General features: G+C 46.5%; 1 protein-coding gene across 6 annotated transcripts in view; it reads right to left on the bottom strand.

The window, feature by feature from the left end:
* Nucleotides 1-17,964, bottom strand: part of FGD3 (FYVE, RhoGEF and PH domain containing 3) — a 38,426-nt gene that overhangs the window by 8,695 nt on the left and 11,767 nt on the right. For all 6 annotated transcript variants that reach the window (XM_039888453.1, XM_039888457.1, XM_039888455.1 and 3 more), the window contains exons 4-13: nt 14,059-14,148; nt 13,242-13,378; nt 11,441-11,597; nt 8,178-8,316; nt 7,404-7,462; nt 4,204-4,350; nt 3,993-4,085; nt 2,531-2,610; nt 1,401-1,431; nt 335-442 (exon numbers count right to left, since the gene is read on the bottom strand). In XM_039888453.1, the coding sequence (XP_039744387.1) occupies nt 335-442; nt 1,401-1,431; nt 2,531-2,610; nt 3,993-4,085; nt 4,204-4,350; nt 7,404-7,462; nt 8,178-8,316; nt 11,441-11,597; nt 13,242-13,378; nt 14,059-14,148 (1,041 nt within the window). The remainder of the gene's footprint in view (nt 1-334; nt 443-1,400; nt 1,432-2,530; nt 2,611-3,992; nt 4,086-4,203; nt 4,351-7,403; nt 7,463-8,177; nt 8,317-11,440; nt 11,598-13,241; nt 13,379-14,058; nt 14,149-17,964) is intronic.

The following is a 17,964-nucleotide window of genomic DNA, read 5'->3' as shown; positions in this document are numbered from 1 at the left end:
TATTGTATCACACATGTGTGGCTGAATGCCACTATTGTATTCTGCTATGTATGGAGCCATGTGGATCCCTGGAGAGCAGAAGGGGATCACAACAAGGGGAGCAGAAGAAGTGCATGCAAAACCACGTTCCCCTCAATAGAACTGCGCTTCCCAGTAGAACTGCATTTCAAGCAACAGAAGTGCAATCAGCGCAATAAAGTTGGTGTCTGCTGTTTCATTCCAATGTCTGCCTCTTGTGCATTCCTCCAACTGGGTGTCTCACTATCGAACCTTCTCTTCTCAATCAGCTTGGCACTGACACTCTCCCACAAACTCCAGGGGCTCTGGTGCTCACAGGGGGATCTGGAGTGAGGGAAGGGTCCTCATCCTGGCCCAAGGAGCTGCTGAAGGCCTTGAAGGTCTGGCTGTTCTGTTTGTGCTTCTCGATGGTGGCCTCAATGACCTGAAACCAGAACACAGAAAACAAGGGCCCTCAGCACACACGTGTAGGAGGGAGAGCATGGTGCCTCTGTCCCTGACGACGGAGTCCTGTAGTCACCATGTTTTCCCCTGACCAATGACCTCAAGTGTTATTAAAAGCCCTACTCTGAGATGAGGAAATGAGGCTCGGGAACATGACCAACTACCAACCAAGTTCCCACACCTCAGCTCAGGGGTCCCAGTACCACACTGCAAGGAGTCAGGTTCCCTCTCCAGGCCAAGGATGGACACTTTCTGAGAACATTTGATGTGGATTCGAGGCCGTGTTTCCAGTTACTGCATGAGCATTTCCATTTCATTTCTGTTTAAATTTCCTTTTTCCCTTTTTACCCAGATATCTGTTCTATAAATTTTGGAAGCCACAGTTCCTAACAGTGTTTGGCCTGGCTGTGGCCATGTTGGGCTTTGCTGTAGCTCTCTTGACCTTCGCCCTCATAGGCTTGTCTGTCTCCTGCATCCCCACCATGGCCGGTCCTGAGCTGAATTTGCTCTGGTTGCCCCAGGATGCTGCCTGCCTCCCCACCCAGCCAGTCCCTAGAAGCACAGACTCTATACTGAATCACACTGCTTTTCTTGTTTGACTTGTTGCTCTCGCCTGTTGTAGAGAGAGGGCAACGTGAGTTCCCTTTAGATCCACCAGACAGTGGAGATCCACCCCCTGGGGTAAGAACATCTCCCTGCCTGCCACCTCCAGGAACTTTGTTTGTTTATTTACTGTGGAGCCAAACAAACAAATGAATTGAAAGGCTTATGGTGTCTGAAGGTGCTTATAAATGCAGTCATTACATTATTTCAAGGCAGACAGACAGGTAGGCAATGCCTGAGAGTTATTGAGCTAGCCAATCCCTTGCTTCAACAGGAATGGCCATATTGCTCAAGAATATGGTCATTTGGTTACTTTAAAACTTTAGGAGCTTTACCTGAATCCACTCTTTCTTCTCCTCTTCTGTCCTATGAAAAACAGAAATAGTATTTTATTAATTCAGTCTTTGATACTGATTCCTCTTAGCCCTGCAGCACTTGCCTGAGCTGCTCACTGCCTCCAAGTGCAGCTCAAAGCTTGGAAGATTGGCCTCGAGGGCTCCAGAACACTGTGCCCAGGTGGGGTCAGGTGTGTCCAGGTGTGATCAGGTGTGGCCAGTAGTGTCTGGTGTACCCAGGTGAAGTCAAATGTTGCCATGTTGGCTCAGGCATAGCCAGATGAGGTCAGGTGTGGCCAGATGGAGTTAAGTGTGGTCACACAGGGTCAGGTGGGGTCAGGTGTGACCAGATGTGGCCAGGTATGGCTAGGTGTGAGCAGGTGTCATATGCAGAGCCAGGCCAATCTCAACCGCTCTGCAAAGATATCTGCGGCAGATGTAAATCAATGCCTCCTGGGACCACAATGCATCATTACAAAGGGCATTAGTGGAAGTGAGAGGAGTAATCTCCCACACACTGCCACCAGTCAGAGCACAAGCCTGGCATCACCTTATAGGTTAGTGCGACAATAGCTACCAAATTTTAAAGCAGATGTGCTACTCTATGGCTAGCAATTCTACTTCAGGAATCCATCTGACAGATATAATGACACATATGTGCAAAACCTGGTGTGAGGATGCTGCTTGCAGCGCCCTTTGCAACAGCAAGATGCTGGAGGAGCCTAGGTGCCTGTCAGTGAGAACTGGTCAACGATCATAAGGGAGAATTACAGTGCTTTAGGAAATGGTGCTCAGATATAAGATAATTTCTGATAAATTAAGTGAAAAAAGCAAAATGCAGAACAAGCTATACACGCTATACAAGCCATCTTGAGCACAGAAATTCTGGAAGGGTGTTTAAAAGATGGTTAAGACTGTCCACTAGGGCAAGGAATAGGTGGGCAGAGGTTTAATTTTCATTGACTTCCCCTTAGTACTGTTACATTTTCAGTGACAAATAAGTGAATACAATGAATAAATAAAAACACATCTCTAGGTTACCCAGTTTGGAAAAAGAAGCCACCTGCTAAAATTTCATGTCAAAGGCACTCAATTCACACAGCAGCAGACACTGAGGCAGCTGAGCCTACCGGGTTTGCAGCTCCAGGGACCTTTTCCTTCCCGTTATGATGAATGTGTGGGCTGCATGTGGCTTGACAATATCCTGTACCTAAAGGCAAATGAGCAAGAACAAAACAAAACAAAACAGCCGTTCGCTTAGCAGGGCCCAAACTTCAGCGTCATACTCTCAGACATGGAGGTCTTTTCTAGGAAAGGGGCATCGAGACCCAGCGAGACTGCAGGGAGGGTGCCCGGCTCAAGGTCACAGTTGAAGGATGGCTTCTGCATGAGCAGGTCTGTGTGGGAGGGGGGACTGTTCTGCCAAATCCATCTAGGACCTCTCATCTGCCAAATCTGCCTGCCCCCTGGGATTCTTGGCAGGTTGGCTGCCAGCCCCTGGACAACCTGAGCATTTCCCTACCAAGGCATCCACAGGCATGATGTCTGACAGAAGGATAGGAATCTTCAAAGAGCCAGTCCAATCTCAAGCACTCTGCACCTATGGGCAGATGTCTCAGATCTGCAGGTGTCTATTATGGGCAGCTGTCTCTCATCTCTCCAACGCCCCAGCCCTTGACTGGATATGGCCCTCAGGCCAGCCTCTGTCAGAATCAGGACCTGCAAGTTAAAGAGATAGGGCCCTGGCCTGCCCAGAATCTCTAGTGGGGCCTCAGAGCAAGAGTTTCCCAAACACACCAAGGCTAAGAACCTCTACTTTAACACATCCAGTTAATTACACAGAATGATTTTATTTTTACAGATAAACACTAAAAAAAAAAAAAAAAAAGGTTTCTCTCATCAATTGTTACTTTTAATGGTATTTCTTAAATTTAGATTCAGTGGATTTTAAGATAAGAAGGAATTTTTTTGGTATCACTAAGGCAAATCTTCACTTTTTAGAACTGATTAAATACTTTGATTTAGCCAGTATTTTTGGAGTGCCCGTTAATTCAGAGACTTCCCCCACAGGAGAGGGGAATGATTCCAGCTTCTGCAGCCCCCATGCCAGGAGACATTGATAGGCTCAGGGGACTGGGACAGCAAGGACAACGGGTCATCTGGATCTTGGGCACGGGCACCTATGTTCGGGCTCCAAGGTGGTGTGGGAGAGGAGAGAGTGTAGACAGAGATTAAGCATTCACCCCGAGCTTTGCCTTCAGGTCTAAATGAGGTCCTAAGCACTGATCTCACAGGGGATGGGTCAGCCCAGGTCTTGGTGTCATTTTTCATCCTGCGACTACAGGGTTGACAGTGCCCCGGCAGAGGGGCCAAGTAGAGGGACAGGGGATCCGGTCCACATGGCCCAGGATACCAGGCCAAGGCACTCTCAAAGACAGTTTGGCCATGCCTGGGTCATTGACAGAACAGAGGCTCAGAGAAGCAGGCCAGTGGCCAGGTGCACAACAGTGAGTGCTTCAGGGGCTATAGCCTGTGTCCCCATCACTCTATACCCTCCCAGTGGATTGGAGAGAAAGGGAGATGCTCACCCACCTGGAGGTCTGAAATGTCCATTTTCTCCCGGACACTAAACTTCTGGCCCATGAGACGCAGTTTGGGCACACAGTAAAGGATCATGCTGTTGAACTGTAATAGAGACAGCCAGAGTGAGGGGCAGGGAGGCTGCCAGACAGGTGACTCTTGGCAGGGGTGGAGCTGGGTAGGCCTGAGTGTAGCCTGGTTGGGGGTTGGGAGGTGGGCTCACCAGGATAAGGTGGCGGTCCTGGGCCGTGCCATTCTTGGCCGACAGCTTCTGGATGTGACCCTCTTTGATCAGCTCATTGGCGGGGTTGACAATGTCCTCCTCCCCACCCAGTCGCTCGTATACCTCCAAGAGCTTGTGCATTTTCTCCTGCAAGAGACACAGGGCTCAGGCAGCTGCATGTCCACAAGGCCCAGAGGTCTACAGGGCTCCTGGGGACTCACGGGTGAGCAGATCCCCGCCATGCGAGTGTGGTCCAGAACCAAGATGGGGCAACAAGCCTGCTCATAAAGGGTAGGAGGGAAAACACAAGGGTGACACTCAAGTTGGGCACTGAGGGATGACTGGAAGTTAACCATGAAGAAACAGTAAATAACAACAGCTAACAGTAACACTATGTGCCGGGCAGTGTTTCACACACAATGTAGGTATTAAACTCATTTAATTCTAGCACTGACCTTTTCAGATGGGTGCCATTATTATCCCCAATTTATAGACAAGGATACAGAGGCACAGAGAAGTCAAGTGAGTTGCTGGAGGTATTTTAGCTAGAGAACTGGGTCTGGCTCTCTCAGCCTCTGCACTGCACGCTAGCTTCTTCTCTGGGGTTTTTATGGGAGCCTTCAGGTAGACATGTTGGGCAGCTGCAGGTTTTACTCCAGATGGTGCCCCCCTCCTCTAGTTGCTTTGCCCAGGTTCCTACTCTACCAGGCCCAACATGAGACCGGATTTATGCCAATCTGCAGTTTTGCTCTCTCTGGCCTCACAACTGGTTGGGCAGTCACATGGCCAACCAGTGCTCCTGGGGTATGATGGGAAAGAGTCAACAAAGGTGGCCCCAGCTCTGAGCCAAGAGACCATGGGCTCTGACCTGTCACTGCCACTAGAGGGGGCCTGAGCCAGAAGCAAAGGAGTGAATGAAGCAGAGGCTGAGCTGAGCCTGCAGGAACCCCAACCCAGAGACATGAAGCATTGACCTGCCATGCCATAGCAGCCATTGCCCTTGGACCTGACCAATCTCAGCCTGCACACTCCAGAAGCAGGCTGGTTTGGCCAGCCCTTGTGCTTCTTGTAGAAAAACAGGTGGGAGACATGGGTGTGGGGGCGGGAAGAAGAAATGGCATGGAGAACAAGGAGGACCAGGAGGGCCGAAGGGCCTTGCCTGTTCTGGGGGTCTTGATGAGCACCTGGTGTGTACTATGAGGCTGAGGTGTACCTGGTGTGTATCAGGGATCTGGGCATGCACCTGATTTGGATTGGGGGGCTGAGTGTTCACCTCATGTGCACTGGGGGCTGGGCATGCACATGGTGTGTACTTGAGGGAGTACACTTGGTGCATACTGGAAGACTGGGTGTACATCTGGTCTATATTTTGGGGGTCGAGCGTGCACATGGTGTGTCGGGAGGCTGAGTGTGTACCTGGTGTGTAGGAGAGCTTTTTTATACGTGAGAGGCAGTTACAGGCCAGGAGAGTTCTGAACAGAGTGACAAAATAGGCTCTTAGGTAGAGAAGGGTGGATCAGAGGCCAGGGAAACTGGTGGCTTAGGGAGGCTTGTAGAGGCTGAGGTTGAGGGTGAGTGGAGATAGATTGTTGCATGAAGAAGTTCCAGTGAGCACACACTGATAATTTCCTAGGGCCACCCCCGAGTTCTCCCTGGGCCCTCACACCTGTCACACTCTGTGGGTAGAGGCCTCGCTGGATTTGGGAGAGAACTGCCACGTGGTGGGCATGCTATAGATGAGACAGGACTTCACCCAAATGGGAGGTCCTAGGCCTTGCCCATGCTCCTCAGATGTATGCCTATGGGGGCTCCTTCAAATGTCCACAGAATTTATGACCATGGAATTCTGCAAAGCAGCTTTCCCTCCTTCATTAGATTTAGTCTTAGGAAGGTAAAAAGGGAGGGGGAATTAGATTAAAAAGACCTAGAGTAAAATGTGACCTGTTTAGGGTTGTCATGGTGCCCTACAGTGAACCTGAGCTCAGGCCAATCTGATCTGGCAACCTCAGACCCAGATCTGGTGACAGGCAGGTAATGAGGACGCTGGATATGGACCATATGCAGCAAGAGCTATCCCAAAACAAGCTGCCCACCTCACGTTTCTCACGTTTGAGAGATGTGGGATTAAAACAAATATTTCACTTTCTTTTTCCTCTCAAAAAACAACAGTGCCTGTGTCAAGGTAAATAGATATCAAGATTGGGAGACACCAGAGCTGAGTGGGGACTGTGGTGACCTGGAGGGTGGGGCAATGTGCAGACTGAAGAGGGGGCAGGGCCACCTAGATCACAAGGCATCAGCGTGGGCTCATGGAGGCCTCCTTGATCTGCAGATCCCATTACATATAGGTGTTAGATCAACAAGGAAACATGTCACCTCCACCTTTGGGCTATATCTGGAGGTGGGGCCTTTGGAGGTGATTAAGTTTAGATGAGATCATGATCATGAGGGCAGAGTCCCCATGATAGGATTAGAGTCTGGGATTAGAGACCCCAGAGAGCTTTGTTTCTCTTTCTGCCATGAGGATACAGTGAGAGGCAGCTGCCTGCAAGCCAGGGCCAGATCTGCTGGCACCTTGATCTGGGACTGCTGGCTTCCAGAACTGTGAGAATACATGAGTGTTGTTTAAGCTGCCCCATCTGTGGTATTCTATTATAGCCATCTGAGTTAACTGAGACAGAGCTCGAATGAATGAATAAATGAATGAATGAAAAAAATGATGAGAACACTGAGAGCCAATATTGTTCCGGGTCCTGTTCTGAGCATTTTATGTAGAGTGATTTCATCCCCACAACAGCCCAATGAAGCATGTTTTACACATGGAGAAATTCAGGCACAGAGTGCTAAATAACTTACAATTACTGAGCTAGTATGGGCAGGCCTGTCTAGTGCTCAGTGGAGATCCTGTCTGCACTGGAGAAGAGGTGGGTGCACATCGATGGAGTCCACTTAGGGACAAGTGTGTGGGGGGACATGGGGGGACGCACGTGCATGCCAAATGGAGCTCATCTGGGAATAGGTGGGTGTGCGTGCATGTCAAATGAGCCCACCTGGGAAAAGTATGTGTGAGTGCATGCCAATGGAGCCCACTTGGGTACAAGTGGGTGCATGTGCACACCAATGGTGCCTGGTCCGCCCCACATTCTCCCTGCACAACATGGTAGGTCCCTCAGACATCCTCCAGGAGCCCCTCAACTCACCATTTTCCGAATGGCAGCATTGGAGTGGTTGGCAGCTGTAGAAATGAGCTCCAAGGATCCTGCAGGAGGAAGATTTAGAGACAGGCTGGGGAGTACCTTGTGGCTCCACACACGTCCTGGTCCTGCAAGGCTAACAAGTTCTGCCCTGCTCTGCTGTTTGCCATAGGCATCTGGGGCTGCTCCAGAGACCTAGGTGCTTGGGGTTGGGGCATGCAACCCTATAGACACACATCATTTGCCGAGGCCTGGGGACCAGCATCCTGATCCATGCATAGATCCCTGCCCTGTGCTACATGCTGGCCAATGACCTTATGCCAGAGGACCCCAGAGACCCAACAAAGCCCTTCCTGGGGCCTAAGCATTCCCAGCACTTAGTAGCCCCCTCCCCAGAACCAATGTCTGCCCCTCACACTGCAGTGAAAGTAGGGGCGTCTTCTTCTGCCTCAAAGACTCTTGGTCACTTCCTGAAGACACGTTTAGGGGTCACGTGGACATCTCTCCTTCTCTTTTTTGTCTGTCTTTCTTTCTCTCTCCTGTCTCTGTCTCTCCCTGTCTCTCTGTCTCTATCTCTGTCCATCTCTGTCTCTGTCTGTCTGTATCTCTGTGTCTTTCTGTCTCTGCCTATCTTTCTGTCATTCTATTCTTCTGTATCTCTCCATCTCAGTCTCTATCCCTGTCTCTGTCCTTCAGTCTCTCTCTACTGACATGAATTTTCAGCAGGTGCCCCACTCCCACTTCCCAGGAGTCCATTGGCCTGATGGTGGCCCAGCTCACTTTCTGCATCCTTCCGATCCGGGGCATTCAATGGGAGCTGCTTCAAATAGTCCTTGAGCAGCAGCTCGTAGCGGGGGACTCTCTGTACAGGCTCCAGCATGTGGTGCTGCAGCGTCAGATTCCCACACACCTCCTGCTTCTGTGAGGAAGAAAGATAGCATGGGGCACCCATGGACAAATGTGTGGACCCCGGAGCCCACCCTTACCTCCAGCCACCACAGCCCTCAAGAGGCTGCTCGGAGCACCTGCATCTGTTGACTGCAGACTATGTATTACAGCAGAGGAAACTGAGGCATGGGGAGGCTTAACAATGGAGCAAGAACCTAGACCCCAGGTGGGCCTGCTGTAGAACCAATGCTGGCTCTTTACACATGTCTTTGTGGAAGAAAATAAATGCTTGGACAAAGACCATCTCCTTCCCTTATGAGTGACTTCCCCACTTACATTCACCCAGTGACCTGAACTGAGCCTCTTCCCCACAATGAGAAGTCAGGAGCTCCCCAACCCTCCCTAGGGAGTTCTAGGGGATCATGCCTAGACACCACCCTAAGTGCCATCTATTCCTCTCCTATAAACATAAGAGCAAGTGTTGGGGGTGCGGGGTGGGGGACTAAGGCCCTCCCAGCACAGACTGCCCAGCACCCACCCTCTTTCTAAAACATAACCTTCTCTCCTGCTCCTCAGCACCTCGTCCAGACACTTTCAGGCATCTGTACTCTAGACCACATACTGAACACCATCACCCACCACCTCTGTGCTCACCCACTGGTGCCCCTGCCCGTGCCATCCTCTCCTCCTCTTCTGATGGATTTCCGGGCACCCGTGTCTTGGTTGATAGGCCTGCCTGCCTCTTACAGAATCCGCCTACCCCTATATCTGACTGGGGAGTTGCTGCAATCATCCAGATTGTCACATAGGCAACCTGCCTCCCCCACCCACCAGCCACCCTTGCCCAGCTCAGGGTCAAGAACAAAACAGCTTCTATCCAAAATGAGCTCAGAAAGCCTTGGACACAAAAGGGCTGGAAGAGTACCGGTCTGCAGCCGCCACAAAAACAGTTGTTTCAAGTGAAAGGTATCAAAGGAGGTTGAAGAACAGGACATTTACACCATCTCGAAGCATCTCCCTACAAGAAACTTATTAATAGGGGAAAAAATGACTTCACCATGGAGAGATTTGGCAGATATTCTCTGAATCAAATGAGCTTCCGCTAGAAGTGAGACAATCAGAAATTGTGTACCACCTGCAGGACAGGGGAGGACAAGACCTCACTCCTGTGATATTTCTGCAAAGACGTACAACTTGAATTGAGTCATGGAGAAACTGGACAAACCCAAAAAGAGAGACAGGGGCCTCCTCAGAAGTAATAAGGGCACGGAAGACAAAGACAGAAGGAGACAAACATAACAATGAATGCAATGTGTGCTCCTGGGTTGGTTTGTGGACCAGAAAAAAAAAAAAGCATTGGGATGACTGGTGATATTTGAATAAGGGCTGGGGATTAGATAGTACTATTACGCCAATGTAAAACTTCCTGATTTTCATCTCTGCGCAGTGGTTATGCAGGAGAATATCCCCAGTTTACATTCAGTGACACAGGGCTATGATATCTGCTACTTAATCTCAAAAGATTCAAAAATAATAATTGTGTGTGTTTGGAGAGAGTGATAAACAAGAAAAAATGTTAACAGTGCCTTATTTTTGCAACTCTCCTGTAAATGTTGAAATTATTTCAAAACAAAAGTTCCAAAAATTTAGAAAAGAAAAACAACAAATATAGGCATCTGGGCTGGGAAGAATAGTGGTGCCATGGGGAGTTTGGGTCTGTGAGGTGCTGGGTGGGCCCATGATCCCTTCTGACAATTAAGGGCAGCAGCCAACCTGACAGTGACCTCTAACAAAACCATGCAGGGCACACGCCTCCTGGAAAAGGAGATTGTTCTGTGACCCCTGTTCTAGGAAATGGGGCTTAGTTCTCCATCTGCAGGAGTGCAGAACCATAGCACCCACACCAGCCTAAATTTCTACATTCGGGATGCCCTGCTCAAGCCGACCCCAATCAGCTCTGTCAATCGGTGACCAGACACTGAAGACTTGAGCGGCATGGCCTCCCAGTGTCTGGTCACTTGGAACTGTGGGTCAACCACAGGTACAGCTCGAAGAGGCTGAAGAAAACTGTTCCATGGGGAGAGGCGGGAGTGCTCAGATATAAGTGAGGGGTAAGAGTTCAGGGGGTGTGGGCAGAAGGGAGAAGGAGAGACCCAGTGTCAGAGTTGTCCTCTCTGGAGAGGGACAGGGATGCTGAGGGACACAGGGGGATCTAGGACTCCACAGTAGGAAATTACAGCTGACCTGATGGCAGTGGATCTAGGAAAACGCAGAAAGTTATTGAGAGGCCACCTCTAATCCAAGCCTAGTTTCCAAATACTTGGCACAGAGGGCCTCAGTGCCAATTAACCCTCCGGAGTACACTGAGGAGTGTGTGTGCATGCATGTACGTGTGCACGTGTGTGTAGTTTATGCATGTTTGTATGTATTTGTGTGTGTGTATACACCAGTGATGTTACGACAAGTGGCTATTCACAAAATTAAAACTATATTCCTACCTCATACCACAATCCATCTGGAAACTTTTAAAAAATGAAGCCATACATTAGAAGAAAATGTAATTTATGAAACCTCAAAAGGCGAGAAATACATTTATAAGTATTACTTCAAAGATTTTTTAAAGCATTACTTAATTAAAAATTGGTGAATGTGGCTAATTGAAAGCCAAAAATTTTGTATAGAAAACAACATCATAAATAAAGTTAAAAAATCAATGGGAAAAAAATAGTTTGTAACACATATGACAGATAATAGCTAATGTTCTTAACATATAAAAACCTTGTGAATCAATAAGAAAAAGGACAATGTGGCAGAAAACAACAGCAACGAGATGTGAACAGGCTGCAAAAAAAAGAAAAGATCAATGTAACATTTTCTTAAATGCCTGTACTAGCCATTGAGGGATGCTGTAGAGGAAGAATGGCATTTGGATTCAGATTTTATTAAATAATAGTTTGTGACAACACAGATCGTACAACCTCTTTTAGCCACTATTTCCCCACTGGTGAAATGAGAATGATAATTTATCTCCGGGAGTTATTTTAAGGGTCAAAGCATCAATAGAGCATCTAGACACATCTCACAATAGTACTGATTTTTTCCATGTGAAAACACAAACCCGGTACTGTGCCTCTGAGGCTGGGGCAGGGCCCTACCTGGATGCCATGGACGATATCTCTGAATAGCAATGAGCGCTGGGTCCAGGCACTCACTAGCTCCATGGCCCGATCAAAGTTCTTTACATACTCTCCGTACATCTTGAGGAATGGAGCCAGCTTCTGCAGGATGTCCCCGAGCCGGGGGTTTATGTCCCTTTGTGGGGGAATGAGATCATAAGAGAAACAACTCAGGTGAGGAGCCAGGGTGGGACAGGGACTGCACCAGGGGCTACAGGGCGAAGACCTGACTCCCATTTCTGTGTGATGGTAAGCAAATCAGTCACCCTTAGTTTCCTTCCCTATGTCACTCTGTGTAGAAAATAGTGTATTACTGGGAAGCAAATGAGAGGATCATGTAAAGCACTTCACCAGTGCCGGCACAGAACCATTGCTTAGAACCAGGAGTGTTAGTCATGGAGCCACTCTAATGATGGGCCACAGCTATCAAAGAGTAGCAAAGAAACTCCATTTTACTGTTTTCAAAGATTAAGAACAATGAGACGATCTAAGGCTGGCACCATTGTGGGAAAGCAACACTGCATACTACTGATAATGGTTTGGACAGGGATTTGGAAACGAGTTTCAAGAAGCATAAAAATATATTAATAGTCTTTGACCTTAGAACTGTAGGAGAGATTTATCCTACATAAATCACTGAAAAGAAGGAAAAAAAGCACATGCATAAAGCCATCTGCTACAACCTTACTAGAAATGTGTACTCAGGGACTTAAAGGCCCACCATCTGCAAAGGCAGGCAGGCAAGCTGCTGGACTCCTGCACCATTATTATACCAGGAGCCACACAGGCATCAATGCACTAACGGCATCTCCAGGGCCTGGAAGAGAAAACCCATTTCTAGCTGGTGTGGACTATGTTAATCAGAAAGCCGGTTCAGCCGTGAGCTTTAACCCAATGGCCTTAGGGACACAGTATAACTGACTCCACAGGTGGAGCCTGTCTCTCTAAAGATTTACAGATTGACTCAGTGCCTGGCTGAGTCTTGCAGATGAAGGGACACACCCCAATCCAGCCCCAGCCTCCACACTGTCCTTGGCCTGGCTGCAAGTTGGAGGACGCTCCTGATGCTGCAGGAGAATGCCATGCTGACTCAAGCCAGAATAGCAAAGAGGAGAGATAGTGAGACTACAAAATAAAGTTGCAGTAGACTCCAGAATGGGACAAGAAGCATGTAAGGTGGAGAACGGCCAAGAGGGGACCACACCTGTGATGTTTAATTATCATGACCTGCAGCTGAGCTGTCCCCCTGCTAAAAATGAACAGAAGTGGCATAGAGACAGAAGGACAGACTCCTGGGGACAGTGGGAGGATCCAAGGTGCACTGTGAAGGAGGCAAATTTAATTTAAAATTTTAAAGCAAAGGTGAAATAAACGCTAAGAGGGAAAATGAACCAACTAGCAATGTTTGCTGGCTGTTTGGTGCCTGCAGATGTCTAACCTCATTCAAATCCCACAAAGCCCAGGGCAGGTATTAAAGTCCCTTTGATTTACAGATGAAGAAGCTAAGGCAGGGAGACACTAAGTAGTAGTGGGGTCAGTGGGGTAGGGTTGGCCCAGGACCTTGCATAGAAGACACCCAGGGCACCATGAGATAGGCCCCCCAAGTACCTGCCAAATTTTAAGGCACACAAACTCCAGATTTAGAGGTCACTTGGCAAAGAGAATTTGAAAAAACCACCATGACAGAATCACTAGGACCCTTAACCGTCAATGGTGTTGGTGTTAAATTCCCTGGGAAATGCCAATCTTCCATTTTGGGGGTGCCATGAGCCACACTCACCACTCCTCTGTGATCCGCATTTGCAGCTCAGGAAGGAGAAACTGCCCGTGGAAGCGGTAGATGGAGGAGATGTTAGAGAAGATACCTGTGGTGACTTCCAGAGGGATCCCTGCTTCTATCAGCCGGGTGCAGAAAACCTGGGCACACAATGGTCACTGAGTATGGGTCACCACGGATGGGATTGTGCTTCTGCTGAGGATGTGGGTACTCAGGAGAGGCTGTGAACACTTCCTCTTTCCTTAATAAACCTTCCACTTCATTAAAGTGGGCCAAACAACCTTAAGGTCTTAAAGCAAACTTACTTATGGCTAAAGATTGGGAGTGAGGCAAGGACGGTTCCCTCCAGACAGGGACAGGCCATCTTTCCTCCATCTACCTCTCATGGGAAACAGAATGTCCTAATTTCCTTTCTCTGCTTTGTGAGCTACAAACAGAAGCAATACGTGTCAACACCCCAAGTTCCCTTTGGAGTTTTACTTCCTGTTCTCATAAACCCCATTGTGCCATATAGATAAAGAGGGTGCCACCCACAGCCCCAAATGTTTATGCAGAAAGATGTCCAGAGGCCATTTACATAACATGACTGCCAGGAAGAAAGGCCCCCAAGGGGAGTGGACAAGGCCTTTTCCCCAGAGCCACAAACTCTGAAAGCAAAAAGTACAAATTTCTAGAGGATACTAAATTCGTCTGAATTTTATTATAGTGATTCATTTTCAACTGTAATGTCTAGCAAATGCTAAGATAGGGAATTTGCCTGTGAAACTTCCCATTGAAATTCTGGAAATGAAAAAAGGCATGCCCCAGCCATGAGGGCTACCTGGTCTAGTAGGTGCAGCCGCCTCACATAGGTTTCCTCGGTGTGCAGGAGCTCCTGGGCAATGTGGAGCAGCTTCTGGGGCTCAGAGCACTGGGGAGAGAAGAGCCACTACTCACCTGGGGAAGATGAGCCTTGAACAGGCAGGTCTGACAAGGGCTATATGCTGTACATCTGATGACTAGGGGTGGGAGGGGCCAGACAAAGTTGTTGAGATTGGAATGTGAGGCTCAGTTCTCACAGATGGAATTTCCAGGTAGTTTTCTGAGGAAGGCACGGACAGCAGTTCCTGCCAATCTCCCAAAAGATTCTGCAGCCCAGAGACAACTCTATCTTCCTGGGTCTTTGATGACAGTGCAGCTGTTGCAGACACATCAAATATATTATGGAGTAATGCCAGCGAGATGGCAGACTAGACAGCTACAGGTCCTTCTTCCCCAAAGAGACACAGAGTTAACAACAATATATGCACCAGAATACCTCTGTGATAACTCTAGAGACCAAATGAGAAACTACAGCCTCCAAATCATTGTAAAACCAAGAAGAGATTCCCACAAATGGGGTAGAAAAACTGGCAGCATTTGACATGCCCTTTCATGTCCCTCTCCATGCATCACAGTGTGGCACAAGAGGAAGGAAACCCCCTATACAGGGGTTCCTCCCTCAGGATGGAAAGAAAATAGCGAGTTGTGTATGCAATGTTTTGACTTGTCTGGGGGCTGCCTGAGGGAGTAGTTTCTGTCTTGTATGACTTGGAATGCTGACAGGACCAGCGCCAGAGTTTGAAAGCCACTGAAAACAGAGGCAAGTAGCACAATCGAGCTGATTTTCTACTGGCAGGTGCCAGGGGAGTGAGAAATCAGAAAAGGTTTAAGAGGTCCTAGGATCTCCAACCAGGCCAATTGGTGGTCTTTGCCTTTACAAAGCTAGGATGCAAAGACTGAAGAGGTATTGTTTTCCAAATGCCAAATTCCAGCAAAAAAATTACAAAGAAACAGGAAAACATGGCCCAATCAAAGAAACAAAATAAAACTTCAGAAACCAACCCTGAATCAGGAAAATGATTCACGAACAACATGAGAATATCAATGAAGAGATAGAAACTATAAAAAAGACCGAAATAAAAGTTATAAAGCTGAAAAATACAATAAATGAACTAAAACAACTCATTAGAGGGGTTAAACACCAGATTTGATCAGGTGGAAGAAAGAGTCAGCAAACCTGAAGATAAGTCATTTGAAATCATCAAGTCAGAGAAGCAAAAAGACAAAAGAATAAATGAAAGCAAAGAGAGAATCTAAGGGACTTGTGGGACACTAACAAATAGACCAATATATGCATTATGGGAGTTCTAGCAGGAGAAGACAGTGAAAGGTGCAGAGAGCTTATTTGAGGAAATAATGGCTGAAAACTTCCAAATCTGAGTAAACAAATGAACATACAAATTCGAGAAGGAACTCCAACTAAGCTAATTTAAAAGAAACACACTGAACTACATTGTAATAATAAAAAAAGAGTGGGATAATATATTTATTATGCTAAAAAAAAACCTGTCAACCAAAATATTGTGTCCAAGAAAGCTGTCCTAAAATGAAGAAATTGAGACTTTCGCAAATAAACTAAAGATGAAGAATTCATTACCACTAGACCTGCTCTTCAAGAAATGTTAGAGGAAGTTCTTCAAGTTGTGAACATGGTAGACAGCAACATAAGCTGTATGAAAAATAAGATTCCCTGGTTAAGGTAAATGCATAGACAAATATAGTAAGTGTATTGTTGTAATTTTGATAAATAGAATTTAAATGATATAAACATTTAAAAACTAAATATTTATTAATGGGCATGCAATATATAAATATGTATTTGTGACATCAATAACACAGTGAGAAGGAGGGGGAGCTATAGAGGAGTAGAGTTTTTATTTGTAATTGAGATTAATTTGTTATCAGTTCAAAATAAAATGATATATATTTAAGATATTTTATGTAATTGCAATAGTAATGACAAAGAAAATATCTATAGAATATACACAAAAAGAAATAAGAAGGAAATCAAAGCAAATCAAATTTCAGTGAAAAAAAAAGGAAGGCAGTAAGAGAGGGACAAAAAAGCTACAATATATACAGAAATCAACAAAATGGCAATAGTAAAGTCCTTTGCTTACAGTAATTACTTTAAATGTAAATGGATTAAACTTTCCAACCAAAAGACATGAATTGGCTGAATGGATTAAAAAATAGTATCCAACTATATGTTATCTACAAGAAATGCACGTTAGATTGAAGGATACACATAGGCTAAAAGTGAAAGGACGGAAAAAGATATTTCATGCAAATGGTTACAAAAGAGAACACACAAATGGACTTTAAATAAGAAACTGTTACAAGATACAAAGAAGAACATTATATGATGATAAAAAGACCAATTTGCCAAGAAGATATAACAAGTATAAATATTTATGCACCAAACCTCAGAGCTTCTAGATATATGAAGCAAACTTTGACAGAATTAAAGGGAGAAATAGAAAATAACAAAATAATAGTGAGAGACTTAAATACTCCACTTTCTAGAAAGAACATGCAGATAGAATATCAGTAAGAAAACAGCAGACTTGAACAACACTGAAACCAAAGGGACCTAATATATACAGAACACAGCAGAATATACATTATTCTCAAGTATGTGAGACATTTTCTAGAACAGACCACGTTAGGCCACAAAACAAGTGTTAACAAATTCAAGAAGACTGAAGTTATAAAGCATCTTTGCTAACCGCAATAGAATAAAACTAGAAATCAACAGCATAAGGAAAAATGGAAAATCCATGGATATGTGGTAATTAGACAACATACTCTTAAACATGAGTCAAAGAAGTCACGAAGGAAATTAGAAAATACCTTGAGAAAAATGAAAATGAAAACACAATATGCCATATTTACGGAATGCAGCAAAAGCAATGCTGAAGACTGTTTATAGCTGCCTGTGTAGACAGGCCTAGAGTTTGCACTTGCTCTCAGGATCTGGGAGACTGAGGCAGCCAGCTTCCCTGGAACACACCTTGAGAGTCACAGGTGGTGGTGTGTATAGTATACACATCATTTATTATTTTTTTATTTTATGATGTTTTGACAAATTGAGGCCTTGCTTACCCTGAAGGGACTATCCTTTCCAGGGACAGCTGATTCCTAGAGATATAAAGGACCTGCCTATAAGCATGGCTTTCGTATATGCAAACCAGCCCATCCAGAAACCACACCCCAACCATCCCCTTTATATTTGCCCCTCCAATAGGTTGCCCAACTCCTTTGATGGGTGAAAAGGTTGGGGATACACCCAGGCCAAGCTGTGGTCAGCAGACCTGCTGGGTGGTGATGGCAAGTGGACACACAGGAACAGGTACCAGACATCCAGTGACAGCCCCTATGCCCAGAGCCTGCTAAATTATTCAAACTGGTCAATCCTAAATTTACTCAACTGCCTCACCTGTTCCTTCCCTCAGAAACCACAATAAAGTCTCTTGCTCTCAGTGCCCCAACTCTGCCTCTTGACTGACTCTGTGCTTCCCCATTTGGCTCCTATGGCATAGAATGACCCCTCCTCTTGCGAACTGTGAGTAACCAACTATCTTTCACTGGCCATCACTTCCTGGTCTGGTGGCCTCACCATATTCAAATAATATTAAACCTCCATTAAAACATGACCCAGCCTGTCCCCCAAGAAGTTGGCTCACAGCAGTACAAGCATGCAGTTGTGCTTTACCTCCAGGCCTGTCTCCCCCTGCTGCCTTATTAGCCAGCACCATCTCCACCAGGAGCCAGCAGGCCTGACTCATCAGATGCCACATGGCTTTCTTGGAATTCAGTCACTTGCAGGTTATCCGTGCTGTTCTCCCCATGCAAGGTGGTCTCT

This window comes from Pteropus medius, unplaced genomic scaffold (assembly GCF_902729225.1).
Source record: "Pteropus medius unplaced genomic scaffold, Ma_sr-lr_union100, whole genome shotgun sequence".
Classification (NCBI taxonomy): domain Eukaryota; kingdom Metazoa; phylum Chordata; class Mammalia; order Chiroptera; family Pteropodidae; genus Pteropus; species Pteropus medius.
This window is presented reverse-complemented; position numbering and strand designations above follow the sequence as displayed.